Here is a 16539-nt window from a genome sequence, read left to right as displayed (position 1 = left end):
TTAGGAGGGGACAGCGGTGAGCTGGAAACTCTTGTATTTTCCCCAGTCAAGTGCTTGCATGAGAGGAAAGCAATGGAAAGCTGCTTAAATCCGTCTTAAAGGGAATGTGTGTGTGCGCTTGGTTGCTCAGTCATGTCGACTCTTTGCGACACCATAGACTATAGCCCAGCAGGCTCCTCTCTCTGTCCATAGGGTTCTCTAGGCAAGAATACTGGATTTCCTTCTCCAGGAGATCTTCATGACCCAGGGATGGAACCTAGTTCTTCTGCATTGCAGGTGGATTGTTAACTATCTGAGCCACCAGGGAAGCCCTTTAAAAGGAATATTTCAATCCAAATACCCATTAACGAGGAACCAGTTAATTGTGACACACATCCATACAACACAATGGGCTTCCCTGGCATCTTGGAGTTAAAGAATCTGCCTGCAATGCAGGAGACTCAGGTTCCAACCCTGGGTGGGGAAGATCCCATGGAGGAGGAAATGGCAACTCATTCCAGTATTCTTGCCTGGAGAATCCCATGAACAGACGGGGCTACAGTCCACGGTGTCGCCAAAGAGTTGGACACAATTGAGTGACTAAACGAAGCAACAATAGAACAGAATACTATCTAGTGATTAAATAATCAGTACATTCCTTGTGTGTCAATACACAATCATCTTCAGCTTACTAAGTGAATAAAATCAAGGGCAAATCAGTGTCTTTACCATGTATATGAAAAAGCAGGGAAAATGACATCAGGACCAAATTTGCTTGGTATATGCCCAAAGGGTTCCAGAAGGAGACACAAGAAACAGATTAACTTGACTGTGTCCAGGGAGGGTGAACCTGGGTGCTTGGGGGCAGCAAGGAGACTCTTCACCCTTTCCCACTGGTCTTGTTTGGCTTATGGGCTCTGCCAACATCCTACCTGTCCAAAACACAAACACACAGAAGAAAAACTTGGAACGACAAGAGTAAAACAGACCCAGGGGGCCTGGTTTTTTACTGGGGCAGCACCACCCTAGATCCCTGATCTCGGGGCAGGGGTGGGCACAGGAGGCCACCTCACTCAGCCTCTTCCTCACCCAGTCCCCTTTCACAGATGCCCAGGTGGGCTGGGCCCCCAACGTCGTCATCACATTTGCCTGTTCAATGGTGACGATGATGCAGAGAGCCCCAAGCCAGGGCCAGGCGGAACGCTGGGCAGATGACTGTGAGGCGGCCCTCCGCCAGCAACTGGAGACGTGCTACCCCCTATATGAACCTGTCTTGACCTTCTACCAGCGGAAGAGCCTGCTCCCAAACCTAAGTACCATCCCCCCACCCCAATCCCAGCCCCTGCAAGGGGACCAAGTCCAGCTGAAACAGAGCAGGGGTTACACTGTTACCTGGGTCCCAGACCTTTCCGGGCCTGCCTGGGTCTCCCCAAGCACATACACTGGGTGGGGGGGGTTCCATCTCTTCCATTAGGCAGAATGGGTGCAGCCATGTGGATTACCATAGATACTGCTGAAGGTCTGAACAGAATGACTGGCTCCAAAACCACATTAGGTATGTTTTAGAACATGGTGGAGGTAGTTTAGTTGCTCATTCGTGTCCAACTCTTTGCAACCCCATACACTGTAGCCCACCAGGCTCCTCGGTCCATGGGGTTCTCTAGGCAAGAATACTGAAGTGGGTTGCCATTTTCTTCTCCATGGGATGTTACAAAATTTAGGATCATGGCAACCGGTCAACCACAGCTCGGCTCCAATGCAGCCATGGGTCCTCAAGGTGTAGAAAGCAGGAATATCTTTGTTTTGGTTTGAATTTTGGGCTGTGCTGGGTCTTCATTGCGGCACACAGGCTTTCTCTACTTGTGGCACATGGACTTCTCTTCTTGCAGAGCTCAGGCTGAGAGCAGACTCGGTAGTTGTGGCGTGCAGGCTCAGTTGCATTATGGTTTGTAAGATCTTAGTTTCCAGACCAGGGATCGAAACTGTGTCCCCTGCATTGGAAGGTAGATTCTTAACCACTGGATCATCAAGGATGTCCCCCAAAGTAGGGATCTCTTAATTCTTAAACTGACCCGTGCAGTTCCTATACACTGCTATGGAGATAAGAGAACTTTGGTGTCATTCCTGGTCCCCTCCCACAACCAAAGGTAAAATCTAGAGCGAGAGGAAGGAGCCTGGAGCACCATGTGTGGGGTGGGAAGGCGGTGACCCAGCCTGGCACAACCCCATCCCGTGGGTTGTTCCAGGGGACAGCGCCCCTGTGCAGTCTGTGTGCCGAGCAAGCGCCCAGCAGTAATGCATGGCCTTTCTAACCCAGCTCGCCCTCCCCTCATCTGTGTGGCCCTGGGGCTGCACCTATCATCCTGCCCTAGCAACTGGAAGGGGAACCTGTTCTCCCCTGGTGGTGTGTGTGGGGGGGAGAGGTGTGGAGGCCATGACCTCACTCTACTCTGAACTGACCCCCTCTGCTACCCCTTGTTTTCATCTTGGCCGAAGTCACAGAAAACATTTTTGCCAAGCGCTGCTCTGTCATTGAAAGCCTGCAACGAGTCGGGAGAGGGCCAGGGGCCCCGACATCCCCCTCACCCCAGAGGTCAGAGCGGGCGCACTGCCTGAGGAGAGATGCTGGTGAGGGGAGCCTTGGGCTCCAATCTAAACTGAGGCTGTAACTGCAGGGTGACAGCCTTCTCCCTTTCCTGGGCCCACAAATGGCTGACTGGGGGCCACTCCCACAGGGGTAGGTCCCTAAGGAGCCTCACGTGGGAGGTCACAAGGGCCACAGACAGCCCCACACCATGACACCTGATTTCCCTGCTGGAATTCGACCACACCTCCCAGAACTCTCCCAGCAAAGTACGCCTCTGGATGACTGGCCCTGGGCCTGACAGCTCAAGGAGTCCTCCACGACTGCTCTCCCATCTCCCGTCCTCATCCTGAGGCTGCCAACCCCTGGGACAGATGTCCTTCCCTTGGACAGGCCAGGTTTCCACCTCAGGGCTCACCAGCCAAACAGGCCACAGCGAGGACTGGATCACATAAAGCTCGGTGTGGGTTTGCTCCACCAGCGGCAGGCTGTATCCATGGGAACACCTGTCCCCAGGGACCCTTCTGAGCGCCCTGCTCAAGTTCCCAGTGGGACAGATGCTGGGGATGAAGGCGTGGGGGACTGCACCGCTGGGGCTCTGCCTGCTTCTCCTTCCTGCAAGACCAGACCTCGGGCAAAGTTTTTTGAGGCCCCCACCCGTCTTTCATTGGCCAAGCCTTATTCCTCTTCAACTTGTTTCCTGTAGAAACACAACTGCGGCCGGCACGCAGTTTTAGACAAAAAGCACTTTATTTAACCAAAAAATGGGGGGGGGGGGGGGGGCGGTGAGAGTTAGGAAAGCACAATGCGCCTGCAGAAAACTATCGTCTCTTAGAATTGTTTTTTAAAATAAAAAAAAAATAAAGGAAAAAACCCAATACAACACAAAGCTTATAATTTCCAATCACCATTATCAGGCTTTTACAACATCTATAAAGAACAAACATCTGCTTCAAAACTCTATGGGGCTGGGGGGGTGGGAGGGGTTGGGGGGGGTGGGGAGAGAGAGAGACAGAGAGAGAGACGGCACCCGGCAGACTTGGGGAGGTTTTGTTACCATTTATTTGTGAAGTTAAAAACGAGCGATAAAAAGTAAAAACTGCCATACAATTTTTTGTTTGTTTTGTTCTCAATTGTTTTCAGTTTCCATGTCCTCTTGAACAGATGAAACACAACAGACCAGTCCTGGGGGCAGGGGGCAGGGGGCAGGGGGGCAGCGCAGCGGGGGGAGGGGAGTGGAGCTGGGTGAAGAGGAGCGAGAGGAGGAGCAGACAGGCTGAGGGAGGGGCTGCCTGGCAGGGGGTGAGGATGGGCTTTCCTAAACATCAATACCTGGTCCAAGGAATGTTCCAGCTCTAACTAAAAAGAAATAGCAAGAGTGACTTTGTTTCCTTTTTTAAAAGTTTATTTTAAAAACATGAAGAGGGCCAAGGGTGGTCACAGGGAGTGAATGAATTGCTTTCTCCTGAAAGAGGCAGTTTCAGGAAGGCTGGGGCAGGGTGGGGAATGATAGAGATTTTTTTATATATATATATAATTTTATAAGTTTTGTTTTGCTTTTTAGTTTTTAACTTTTTTTTTTTTTTTTTGCAGAGATTTAGTTCTCGCTATCTTCTCTGGCTGGCTCAAGATGAGGAATCCCAATTTTGAAAGAAAAAAAGCGTATGAGACACACAGAATGAGCAAGAGAGCGAGAGCCTGGCACTGCCCGTGCCACGACCCCCAAGCCACTCACAGGGAGGGCTCCCCCAGCACCCCCCTTGGCAGCCATCGCTCTCTCGACAAACAAACGGAAAAAAAAACAAACGAAAAAAAGCCCCCAAACAGAACAAAATGGAAAAAAAATAATAAAAGATTTTCACAGATGAAGAAGTTCACATTCATTCGATTCATTGAGCCTGCGGAGAGGGAAGAGATAGGAATTGGTCACTACGGGGCGGGGACGGGGACGGGGCGGGAGACTGGGGGGAAAGTGGCGAGGAGGGGGCCAGGAAGCCCCTCTCCCAAGCCTGTGGCAAGCGCAGGCTGGAAGGATGTGTTTGTAGCTGTCTAGTCAGTGCTCTGGGACTGGCTGCAGTCAGACTGGCTCTGAGATGGAGGAGAGTGACACAGGAAGGAGAAGCAGGGGCCGCACAGAGAGAGAGAGAGAGCAAGAGAGAAGCGCTCAGGGCTGGGGGGGGGGGGGGGGGGGGGTGGGCGGGAGAGGGGTGCCCTGCGTCTTCAGGAAGGCAGGCGGGCGGGCAGCTCCCGGCGCATCACGACATGACAACCAGAGATCACGGTGTCCCCACAACACCCCTGTGAGGTAGGTTGGAAGGTGGCAGCGATCGTCATGCCCACTTCACAGACAAGACCGGGACACGAGGCGGGCGCAGGCGTGAGAGCAGAGGCCGAGCCTAGGCGTGGCGGGCGGGCCCTCCGGCCGGGCCCCTTGGCGCCGCCCCCGGCCCCCAGAGCTGTGGCCGGGCCCCACGGGGCAGCTGGCAGCACACACAGTCACTTGGACACGCGGGGAGAGATCGTGGGTTTAAAAATAAAAGAATCAAAAGAACAAAAACCATGAGAGTAATGCAGAGAGGGGCAAAAATATCCGTTTTCTTCCCAAGTGGCCAGATTGTGAGTGAGCGAGTCAGCAGCCGGGCGGCGACCTCCAGCTGAGCGGATGGCCTGCCCCCCACCCCCAGGACTACCCACCAGTTCAACAGTTTCTCCTTTTATCTGCTGCGCGCTCTCCCCCAGCATCACGACAGCGTTACACAGGAACAAGCAGGCCGGCGGAGAGGCCTCTTCTTTAACCTCTGGACCCAGCGCACACTTCCCCCAGCTCGTGGGGGCTCCCGGAGACCTCTGGCCACACGGCCCCCGCTGCAGGCATCAAGGACACACCCCGCAGGGGAAGGGGTTTCCGGCGCTACCCACTAAGGCAGGATGGACGGTGGCCGGGGGTTGGAAGGAGAAAGGAGGAGGAGGAGGGTGGCAATTCCCACTTGCCTGCTGCTGTCCCTGCTGTGTGGGCGGAGGCTGGGGGCCGCCGGGACCTGGAGTCTGTCCGTAGTAAGCGGCTTGCTGTCTGTAATATTCAGCCCAGGCAGCACTGTAGTCTGGCTGGGAACCTGGGGGTGCTCCTGGACCCCCTCCGGTGGCCACTTGAGCTGTGGGGGAGCAGAGGGTGGGTGAGCGGACCAGGAGGCCGGCACACCTGGTCCCACCCCTGTGGCCCGCCGGCTCACCCTGCTTCTTGTAATACTCTTCCCAGGCCTTCGTGTAGTCCTGCTGCGGGGGTGCTCCAGGCTGCTGGGGCTGCTGGCCTGTGGGGGCAGGCCCCGAGGTCAGAGGACAGGTGGGGATGTGGCCACCTACTCGCCCACCCTTCCCTGGCTGACTGGAGCTCCTTCGGTGGCTCACGCACTCACCGATCTTTTTGTAATACTCTTCCCAGGCCTTAGTGTAGTCCGACTGACCAGCAGGTGGAGGCTGAGGGGGCTCACCCTGGGTGGGTGGGGCCGCGGGGGCTGGTGCCGGGCCGGGCACGGGGCCTGGGGGCTGCTGGTAGTAGTGTGAGTAGTAGGCGGCCCAGGCGGCGTTGGGGTCGGCTGCGGCGGCTGCGGCTTTATCTGCAGGCAGAGGGTGTGCAGGCTAAGCATTGGCCAGGAAATCAGCCCCTCCCCTCTGCCCTGCTCAGATCCTTATACTCACTCGGGTCATGAGGAGCAGGTGGCTGCCACTGAGGGTAGGTGTTGCCCCAGCCCTGGGGTGGGTACTGGTGAGGAGGGGGGCCTCCAGCACTGAGAGTGAAAACGAGGGACACATGAGCCAGGTCACCCCAAGGTCCTTGCAGAGGACGGCCATAGCCTGGAAGGGGGCCCACAGCACCGCTTACGTGGAACTGCTGATTCCTGGCCCAGGGAAAGGCGTCAGGCAACTGACGCAAGGGACACAAGCCATGTGGACTCAAGGATGTGCCAACCCCCCACTACACCACAGGATTACAGGATCTACATGTGGAGTGGAGACCAAGGGCAACGCCCACAGCATCTTTTAAAAATGGTGTCTCTAAAACAAGGGTTGGCCAGAGTTGTGTTTGGCACCTCTGCAAGGTGGAATGGCCTTCTCGGAGGTGAGGAACACGGACACAGGGCCTGCCGGCCTCCTTGCCAACACTGTGACCCCCACATCCCAGGAGTCCGCAGGAATACTCACTGAGGGGGAGCCCCAGGTGGGCCCTGATTGAAGGGCCCGGGGTTGAAGGGCCCCATGGGGCCAGCAGGGCCTGGTCCCCCCGGGCCTGGTCCGACTGGGCAGAGGGGACCCTGGAGGAATGAAAAGTGGACGAGATCAGTGGAACAGGAGGAAGAACTGGGCCCAGGTACCCAGAACCCCTCTTGAGCTGAGCCCACCTCGATCTTCTCTTCAATGAGCTGCTTGGCATGGTCGATCTGCTGGGGCGAGCCCCGGATGATGAACAGCTTGAAGTTGGGGTCTCCATTGGGTGGCAGCTGCCGAGATATCTCTACAAAGGCGCCTGTCTGCTGGTTTATGGCTTTCACGTTCTCGCCACCTGCAGAAGCCATGGGCAGTGAGCAGAGGGCAGGAGGAAAGTGGGGGGACGGGTGGGGCCTGTGGAGAAGCCACTCACCTCGGCCAATGACCAGCCCGCACTTGTGGGTGGGGATGGAGAAGGTCATCTCCCCACCTGGAGGGCCCCAGTTGCCTTGGCCCCGGCCTCGACCTCGGCCTCCTGGGGGCATGCCAGGACCCCCTGGAGGACCTGGGGGACCGCTCTGCAGGGCAGGGAAGAGATGGGACAGTTAATGCAGGCAGCCAGCCTGCCCTCCCACTCGAGCCCACCCACTCAGCACACCTGACACCACCCACCCTGAGGCTCTGGAGGAGGTCGTTGATAATCCGCGCGGCGTGCTCACACCGGTCTGGGGGTCCCATGATGTGTGCTATCTTCTCAGGACCCGTCCCGTCGTCTGAGGCAGCACAGGAAAGCAAAAAACAGTTACAAGAGACGCACAACTCCGAACCCCCAACATTGCTGCTTCATGGCGGTCGCCGGCCCAAGCCATGTTTGGAACATGTCAAAGTGCCACTGGCCGCCTTTCACGTGTTCAGGAGCAGATGAGGATCCCTCCTGCACTTGGTGCCCCCAGTACTAGCAGACGCACTTGGTAGAACCAAGAACTGACAACAAATCTCTCAAAAAGCACGGAGGAGCCTGTCCTCCCCCAAAACCACTGGGACTGGACAGAAACCCACGGCTGGGGCCTCAAGAGCTAACCTCACCCAGGGGCCCAAGTGGCCTGTCAGGAGAGCCCGTGAGAGGGGAGAGGGAGAGGACAGCTTGACAAGAGAGGAACACACACCCCTCTTCAACCTGGGAAGCCTGCCTGTCATTCACTTTCTTACAGGGCTGCTCCAGAGCAGGGACCAGGCATGTCCTGCAGGTCTTGGAGTAATGAGGCACTGCAGATGCTAACTCCATTGCCAAGCTGCCCACCTTGGACCCCAAGAGTGCATCTAAGCAGATCCCAGCTAGCCCCTGACCTTGTTTAAACTGTATCCGAACACCAGCGTCATTCTGGATCTTCTTGATCATTTCCCCACTCCGGCCGATGACCACACCCACAGAATGCCTGGGCACTGGCACCTGAGGGCGGGCAGGACGAAAGAGGATCAGCTAGGTTTTGTCACTGTCTGCAGTCCCCCTGCTGCCCACAAGCCAGCTGCCACCCCTGCCACTCCATCCACCCAAGAGGCCTGCACTCACGTCGATGCCCCCGCCGATCCGGGACCCATACTCGTTCCGGTCTCCAAAGCCACCCTGGTCACGCTCCCGCAGGATGTCCATCACCATTTCACAGGCTTGCTGCGAACATACAAAGGGTGGTGCTCGCATGAACACTGCTGCCCCACTGCATGCCCCACGGTCACAGGCCAGAGCTAAGGACCAACGCAAGGCTGCCCGAATCTTTACCTGCTGCCCTAAGAGGTGGACATGGTGAGCACCCCAGCTTTCTGGACTGAGGCCAGTTGAGGCCACCTGCTCATGTACAGACGGCTGGGAGGGAGCTCAACAGTGAGTCCAGGGCTGACCTCAGAGCCAGTGCTCTAGAAAATCTCTCCACTTACATCCAAATCTCCAGCCTATCCGCTGCCCTCTCTCTGCTCCCCAGAACCACCCCCTCGGCCCTGGGGCACCCACCTGCACTTTGTAAGGGTCTCCGATGATCCGCAGCGGTTTGTCCACATTCGTGTTCTGGGAGCCATCCTGGATTAAAATCATCTTCACTCCAGCCCGTTCCTGTACAACCAAGGTGGCGTTAGTGCTGACCCCTCCAAGGACTTCCTGGGGCATGGGGGGACGGGTCACTCCTGGTCCAAAAGGACAAAGGGCTCTGGCTCGGTGGTGGGGAGCAGTGGCGTGCACAGGCACAGCCGCGGGAAGGAGGCTGTCCCAGGACAGGAGGAGCCTGCACCCTCACCTGCAGCTGCTTGATGGTCTCCCCGCCCTTGCCAATGACCAGGCCGGCCTTGCCCGCAGGGATCATGATCTCCTGCACTGTGCCGTTCTGGCCCCCGTTGGCATTGTCGTGGAACTGGCCCGGGGGCCCCCCACGGCCCCGGGAGACAATGTCGTCCAGCATCATCTTCGCTTTCCTGGAAAGGGAAAAAACAGGTGCTCTCTGAATGCTTGCCTGGAAGCTCAGCCCTGCTTCCAGGAAAGAGGGTTCCAACCAACCCCCTTTCTGGGTCTGACAGAGGGCCCGTCCCCAGAGCTGGGGCTCTTCTGGGCCAGGTTCCCCAGATCTCAGGAGACTCACTGTGTCAGGCAGCCCCCCAGTGCAGGCAGGGCATGAGGAACATGGTGTGGGAGTCACTCTAAACTTCAAAGGGATCCAGAGGGCTTCGCCCACCCACTTTGTCATGACAGGCCCAGCTAGAGACTTACTGCACAGACTCCGGGGCTCCTGTCAAGGACACACTGCGTTCAGGTAGGCCACCGCTGTCTGGAGAGAGGAGTGGAGAGAGGATCAGCGCTTTTTTGAGTCAATGCCTTGGGCAGACAACCAGGAGGACCTTCCATGGAGATGAGATTTCCAGGAACAATCGACAACTACTCCTGCCAATGTACAGCACCCTGACAAATCAATTTACCTCCCCAAACACTTGAGACGGTGCTTTATGCACGGCCAAGATCAAGAAGCCTGAAGTCTAGCAAAGGAGGCAAAACTTTTAGTGAAAAGATAATATGGAAGGAGAGGCAGATTCCAGAAGATCCCAACTGGGCCCCTTCCATCACCACCCATGTGAACACCTTCCAGTCAATGTACTGCGTGTCAGGCAGGGTGAGCACTCAGAAACCCCTGCAAATCAGGTACCTGCCAAGGTGCAGGCAGGACTGGATTTAAGCCCAGGCCTGACCTCAAGCCTGTTCTTCCTAAAGAGCTCCCCTGCCTCACACTTTCCAACAAGGTGTTGTAGCTCAGGTGGCAACACAGTCAGAGCGGGATCTGGGGTGTGGCTCCCTGTACTGGATTCCAGCCCTCCGCGCTCATGGAGAGCAGAGGGAGACAAGAGTTACAGCTACACCTTGAGGCACTGTGCAAAGGCGGCACACAGAACAAGCTCAGTAACACCAGCCCACTTCACCTCCATCCAATCACGGCGGTCAGGGATCATGAGAGAACGCGCCAAGAGCCCCAGCACAGGCACCCATCCCCACCCAGCTCTAGCGCTCCTACCTGGAGAGATTTGGACTTTGCAGCCTGAGTCCTGCTGGATTTTGTTAATCTGTTCACCTCCTCTGCCGATGACTGGGTGGAGAAAAAGAAGAAGAGCAGAGATGGATGGGAGGAGGCTGGCGCTGAGCCCCCCTGCCCAGAGGATGGATGAGAGAGTAAGCACAAAACAGCTCCTTCAAAATAAAAGAAAAAAATAACAAAAACGAAAAAACAAACAAAAATCGCACAACACATCAGGCTCCTTCAGTGCTCCTGTGGCCTCTATGTTTCTGCACAGCCCCTTCTGGTGCCCCTCACCAGATCTCTGAGCTGGGTTGGGGGCTGTCCAGGCAATCACTCCCCATTCCACTCACCCTTTCCTGCACCTGCCCCAGAGCCTGGGCCTGGGTCAGAGGGGCAGGGGGAGGAGGAGGAGGCATCAGCAGGAAAAAAAAATATGAACAAACTCATCTTTGGGATTTCCAACCACAAAAGAAACTACATACATAAATATGTATTTCCACCATATGTAATGAGGAGAAAAAATAATCTGGCTCCTTCAGACCACAGGTCTCAGGGTTGGCAGGCGCTCTCCTGAGAGACTGCCCTGTGGGCACAGGGCAGGGGTTAATGGGCACCACAGGATCACAGTGGTTCACACTTACTTAGTCCCACCATGCCGTCTGGAACTCGGTACTCTTCTGTCATTGAAGTCCTACAAAGAGAAACAATGAGAGTCAGCCTCAAGTCAGGAAGAAGCAGAGGGGATGGAAGAGCCAGAGGGCCTCCTGGAAAAAAGACCCTCAAAACCAGAAGTCCTGCCTCCTGCGACATGGGGACCAAGCTCCCACAGGCCTAAGCAGAGTCTGACAAGGGTATGGGGGCTCCCTCACCCCACAGCAGACCACCCAACCTCTCGGGGCCCCCGTTTCCCACTCTGGGCCACAAGAGGCTTAGCCTGGGGTGGCGTGACCTGCTGGACCAGTGCTGCCCACCGACTCAGGGCAAGAGTGAGAACCTGGGACACTTTCACAGCAATCTGAGAGCGTCATCCAATACCTATAGATTCTAACTTAAAAATCGGTTTTGTATCTTTTTCACTTCATTCTTCTAGTGAGTTGTTTTTACTGCATTTCACAAAATTTTAACTAATAGTAAAAAAAAAAAAAAAAAAAAAAAGAACTTGGTCCTTCAGAAAGAATGCTCTAGGGTAAAAAGGTAGGAAAGGAACACACCCCCACCTCAGCTCTTAGGGAACAAGAATCCGCAGAAGCAGGTGAGAAGTCAGGGCCAGTCCCCAGCCTTTTCCAGGAGGAAGAATGGCAGGGCTTCTAAGTATCCCCATCCAACAAAGAAAGCAAAGGGGCACAGAGAACCCCTTCCCAATTACAGCTAACAGCCACAGCCCTATGCTCCCTATGGTCCCACAGACAATAAGTAAGGACAAACGAAGCTCCTTCTGCCTTTCAGTCTTCTCCCTGGTTGACCAGGAAGTAAGACAAAGTCCTGTACAACCAGGCTCCCAGACAGAGCCCTCCCTCCAGTCAGCAAGAAAGGCCAGAGACAACGAGGAAACGACTTGCTCTCCAACCCACCACTTACCTGGGGGGAGGATGAATGGGTCCGAGTTGAGAACTCATGGCTGCAAAGAGAAAACCCAAAGGACAGATTGGCCCAGCTCCTCTCTGGGACCCCAAACACCATGCCCTGGGCACACCTGCCATGCAAGGGGCCACAAGCTACATCCCAGTGCCTCTGAGCCTCCCTGAGTGAGCACAACAGGGCCACCTAACAACAGCATGCTCGGAGGTGGCTGCTTCACAATCCAGGCTCTGGGGTCTCATGGGCCCTGGAGGGAGACCAAGAGCCTCCATAAAGGAGAGGTGCTGTCTGCTCAGTACTTCCAGCTCCTGTCTGGAGAGTACTTCCTGCTAAAACCTCTTAAGATCTTGAAGCAGCCTCTGCCAGTGTCACCCAGTGGACTTACAGTCTCCCTGGGAAGCCAGCTTCTTGCTCTCTGGTTGGTCTGTGAAAAGAAAGAGGATGTCAGATGCAATGCCTACCCACCCACAGCTGCCTCAAATCTGATGCTGGTGCCACATGTCCTGGCAAACAAGCCTCCTGCCCCCAACTCTCAACATCAGATGCAAGACAGGAGAATAAGAGACCTAATCTCACCACCAGCACTCCGGGATAAAGAGCTCTTTTTAACAGGGGGAAAATGATGGTGACCCTAGTCCTTCCAGCTTAGGCCCAAATCTGCCTTGGGGAAGTTAGGCTGATCAGTGAGTTGATAGTTTAGGCTGTGTGCCTCCAGGTCAGCCACACTGCACTGACATGGGGCCTTAAGAGAACCCTAGCTTAGCAGAGGAGGAGGAACAATCTTGAAAACTTACGACCTGGACCTGGTCACAGTCAATCTGCCCTCCTCAGCCACCTGATACTTCAGGACGGCAGCCCAGACAAAAAGAACGAACAAAGCTGGGATTGCTGAGGTTTTAAAACACCAAATGGCAGTGGGCTCCCCCCACTCTGAACCACATTCCAACAAAAGCACTTCACTCTCTACCCCCAGCCCTTCCAGCAAGGCAGGTAGTTACCTCCATCTTCTAACTGCCTCTTTTGGCCCCCAAAACCAAAATCAGGAGTGCTGTTATTCACTGTGGTAGCTGCGTCGCCTCCAATCTTGGCTGCGATCTAGAAGTGAAGTTGTGAGCAGAGAAGAATTACCACCCAAAGCCAGCCTCTGTGGTACTCAGGTCAACCTTTCACCTCTTTGGTTCATGAATACCCAACAGGTCTTGCTGTCTGGCCTGGGAGTGGCATTCCCTGGATTTAGGGACGAGCCTGTTGGTTAAGGCTTCACTGATGGCTCAGCTGGTAAAGAATCCACCTGCAATGTGGGAGACCTGGGTTCGATCCCGGGGTTGGGAAGATCCCCTGGAGAAGGGAACGGCTACCCACTCCAGTATCCTGGCCTGGAGAATTCCATGGACTCTACAGTCCATGGGGTCGCAAAGAGTCGGACACGATTGGGCGACTTTCACTGTTGGTTAAGACATTTCTAGGAGTTCCAAAGTTATTCAGGAATTTCAAAGAAGTTCCCTTTCTCTATCAAATTTGTGCCTAAACTGTTCATGGCCAGAGGATAACCCACACTGACTTTTCTAGGGATGAAAGGAGCAAAAGTTCAGGTGCCCTCCACCAGGGAGAACTTCCAGACACTTCCTTGCCCAAGCACCTGGGCCTCTGGGATGCTCAAGAGCACACCCTCAAAATCTTTCCATTTGTTGAACAAATCTTAGGGAAGTCTGCCTCTGAAACCCTCATCTAGACCAAAACAAAAGGCCCTTTTCCAAACACGTGTTACATTTTGGACACACAAACAACGTTGAATAAACCCCAACCCAATAAATTTAAAACCAGAGTATGCTGGTAGGATTACTACAAGTTTTCCAAAGAGACACAAACCATGAGCTGAGGATCTATATTTTAACCTCTCTAAAACTTACATAAAAACAAAACAAAACAAAACTTGAAGCCTAAACTCTTGGGATGCCCAGATGGGGTCTTATCCCAACCAAACAGAGAGCACCACCTCCCCTTGTTTTAGCTGCCTCTCAATTAAGCCAGTGAGGGTGGGGGAGTGAGGGGTCAATCATATCAACTGCACCTAAGAACTCTATCGCATGCCTAGGGTGAAAGCCACAGACCACATTGGCAGGGCAACAGGGCGTTCCCCTAATGGGACCTCCCTGTGCTGGAGGATTTGGGGGCAATTCTGACTGAGAAAGCACTCAATAGCCTGAGCCCGGTCAGTTTCCTTTTGAAAGGGCGGCAAAGTCCTCGCTTTCTGTGGGCCTCTTCCCCTCAGGCCGTGGGGTGCCGGGGAGGTCACACATCAGAATGTGAAACCTCCACGTAGTCATCACGCCCCAGAACACAGCGGTGGGACCCTTCCCTTCTTTCCCCAAAAGAGAAACAGGGTGCTTGCAAATGACCTGAAGCATCAGAGTAAGTCCCTAGGCCTACCCTCCCCATTTCAACGAAAGGCTTGGCCACTGCCTGGCAGCCACAGGGTCCCCTTTCTACTTTCCAGGTTCAAGAGGAAGAACTTTTCTAATCCCCTAAAGTCCCTCCTTCCTGGGGACCAGGCAGAAAAGGGACCAAGTTAGTGGGAGCAGAGAAAGACCTTCCCGGGAAGGCGGAACCCCTGCTTCTACGAGTAGAGACTGTCCTAAAAGGTGGGAACCCCAAAGTGAGTCCCCGCGCTGCAGGGGACCCTGCACACTCTGGGGCCGCTTTTGGGTCACCCCTCCTAGACGACCCTTCCCACCTGTAGGGGGTCACCCCCGGGGGGAGTGCCCCACTCCAGGCTCCTGGGGAGGCCCAGGCCCCCGCCTACCGCCCCACGTGACCCGTGGCGGCCCCGGCCCCGGCCCCCCCCTTGCGACCCCGCGCCCGCGCACGTGACCCCGCCCCCTCCCCCGCCCGCCCGCGCGCCCCTCGGGCCCGCGGCCTCCTCACCTGGCGGGCCCGCTGCACGGCATCTGCGAAGGCGTCCTTGCGGATTCCCGGGCCGCCCCCGCCGGGTGGCTGCGAGGGGCCACCGGCCGACCCTCCGCCCGGGCCGCCGCCGCCGGGACCGCCGCCGCCCCGGTCCCCCGCGCCCGGCGGGCCCGGTGGCGGGCCTCCCCCGGCGCCCCCGGCTCCTCCGGACCCCCCGCCCCCGCCGGCGGGTGGCGGCGGCCCGGGCGGGGGTCCTCCCGTGCTGTAGTCCGACATGGCGCGGCGGGGCCGGGCCTGACGCGGAGGCTGAAGCTGAGGAGGAGGCGGCGGCAGCGGCGGCTCAACGCGGGAACAAGGCCTCGCTCCACACGGCCGCGGAGCACTCTGGGAAGCCAGCGGCTGGGAAGACGATGCCGGGGGGGGGGGGTGGGGGGGGTTGGGGGGCGGAGAGGGACGCCCCCTCCGGTCGCCGGCTTGACGGACGGCGCTGCCGGGCCAATGGGAGATGGTCGCCCCTCCGGGGACACCAATCACAGGCTCTGGAGGCGGGCGGCCAATCGGAGTGCCGTGAGAGGCAGTGGGCGGGAGGTACCGCGAGATCGACAGCCCTGGGAGGCAATGGGCTGCGGGCTGACGGCTTTGGGCGGGCAAATTGAGGCGACCGGAGGAGGCCGAAGGCCCAATGAAGCAGGAGTTCCAGAATCGCGGGGCGGCTTCTAAACCGGATTGACGGCTCCTAAGAGTCAAGCGGACAGGAAGGAGGAGTCTGGCGAAAGACTTCTTTGAACGGGCTGGGTGGGCGTCCAGTGAGATCGTCGTGTACGCAAGCCAATGGGTACACACGGAAGGCGGTCTTTACAGAGATTGGCAATTAATTTAAGCCAGTCTGGCGAGGTCAGTGTGATGCGCTTGCGTTTGGACTGAGTTACTTTAGCGTTAACCAGAATCCTTTTCTAGTCCCGTAGTCTAAGCCAATGGCTGAGTGGCGGGGGAGGGTGTAAGGTGACTGACCTCACCCTAGGCAAATGACAATGAAGGAAATGGAGGTGCCCCGTTTTGGTGGGAGCTAGTGGAAGCGCCGCTGCATTGGGGCGGAGCCAGCCACCAGAAGCCGGGAGGGGATTAGCCGGAACCGGATTGAATGGCAGCCGACGTGGGCATTGGCCACCGGCTGCAGGAATTCAAGCCTGACATCTGGGTTAGAGTCCCCGGAGGCCGGCCGGGTAAGCCAGGCACGTGGCCTGCTTGAGGCCTTGGAGACGGGTGCTTCCGGGGGTGGGTTGGCCCCAAAGCAAGAGGAAACTCAGGGATCCTCTCATACCCTCTCCTCTTTCCATCCAGGGATCTAGAGTCCTTACTTCTCTTCCAGAAATGGAACCAGCTCTCCTACCAACTCAAGGGTCTAGATTTCCTCCCAGGACCGAGGGATCCTAGACTCTTAATTCGGCACCCTACACCAGCTTCACATAAGGTCCCTGGATCCGAGCTCCAAGCTCGGATCTAGGCCCTCAGTTTATCTTCTGGACCCAGGCATCTTCCAGGCTTCCAATTCCTGTTCAAGACTAAGGCCCAAGGTACTCCCGCCCTCCCTCCCCGCCCCCTCCCCCCCCCCCCCCCACCACAGGACCCAGGTATCCAGATCCCCAGCTGCCCTCCTGAACCCAGATATTCCAGACATGGCCAGCAGAAACCATCTGTTTATTCCTCGTTGTCTCCATGTTCACCCTTTTGCTCTGGAAT

The 16539-nt window shown here is 56.3% G+C and overlaps 2 protein-coding genes across 10 annotated transcripts in view; one reads left to right on the top strand and one right to left on the bottom strand.

The window, feature by feature from the left end:
- Positions 1 to 3607: 3607 nt before the first annotated feature.
- KHSRP (KH-type splicing regulatory protein) lies at positions 3608 to 15179 on the bottom strand. 2 transcript variants are annotated; one of them, XR_008702266.1, is made up of 20 exons: positions 14818 to 15179; positions 12891 to 12987; positions 12278 to 12316; positions 11893 to 11932; positions 10956 to 11005; positions 10312 to 10383; positions 9519 to 9576; positions 9052 to 9226; positions 8772 to 8870; positions 8337 to 8435; positions 8114 to 8216; positions 7439 to 7539; positions 7200 to 7344; positions 6961 to 7121; positions 6764 to 6873; positions 6260 to 6348; positions 5977 to 6177; positions 5794 to 5871; positions 3896 to 5715; positions 3608 to 3748 (listed from the first exon to the last, which is right to left on the bottom strand). XR_008702266.1 is itself a non-coding variant. In XM_055546371.1 (20 exons), the coding sequence occupies exons 1-20, from the start codon at positions 15073 to 15075 to the stop codon at positions 4453 to 4455; spliced, it is 2145 nt and encodes a 714-aa protein (XP_055402346.1). In that variant the 5' UTR covers positions 15076 to 15179; the 3' UTR covers positions 3947 to 4452. The 2 variants fall into 2 exon arrangements, 1 of the variants encoding a protein (XP_055402346.1); XM_055546371.1 differs by lacking the exon at positions 3608 to 3748 and having other exon boundaries at positions 3947 to 4461; positions 5555 to 5715.
- A 141-nt stretch (positions 15180 to 15320) lies between these two features.
- Positions 15321 to 16539, top strand: part of CRB3 (crumbs cell polarity complex component 3) — a 30913-nt gene continuing 29694 nt past the window's right edge. For 2 of the 8 annotated variants that reach the window (XR_008702259.1, XR_008702257.1), the window contains exons 1-2: positions 15711 to 16022; positions 16141 to 16373. The gene's annotated coding sequence lies outside the window, so the exon portion shown is untranslated. The other 6 variants (XR_008702255.1, XR_008702239.1, XR_008702252.1 and 3 more) reach the window with 6 other exon arrangements.

The sequence above is a fragment of the Bubalus kerabau genome, chromosome 1 (genome assembly GCF_029407905.1).
Source record: "Bubalus kerabau isolate K-KA32 ecotype Philippines breed swamp buffalo chromosome 1, PCC_UOA_SB_1v2, whole genome shotgun sequence".
NCBI classification, from domain to species: Eukaryota; Metazoa; Chordata; class Mammalia; order Artiodactyla; family Bovidae; genus Bubalus; species Bubalus kerabau.
This window is presented reverse-complemented; position numbering and strand designations above follow the sequence as displayed.

What these genes read in the sequence shown, in the direction of transcription:
- KHSRP (XM_055546371.1), bottom strand. Translation starts at nt 15,075, where the DNA reads ATGTCGGACTACAGCACGGGAGGACCCCCGCCCGGGCCGCCGCCACCC. An exon ending in AGACCATCAAGCAGCTGCAG is followed by an intron (nt 8,871 to 9,051) that starts GTGAGGGTGCAG and finishes TTGGTTGTACAG; the next exon opens with GAACGGGCTGGAGTGAAGAT. An exon ending in ACCTCCTCCAGAGCCTCAGG is followed by an intron (nt 7,345 to 7,438) that starts GTGGGTGGTGTC and finishes CCTGCCCTGCAG; the next exon opens with AGCGGTCCCCCAGGTCCTCC.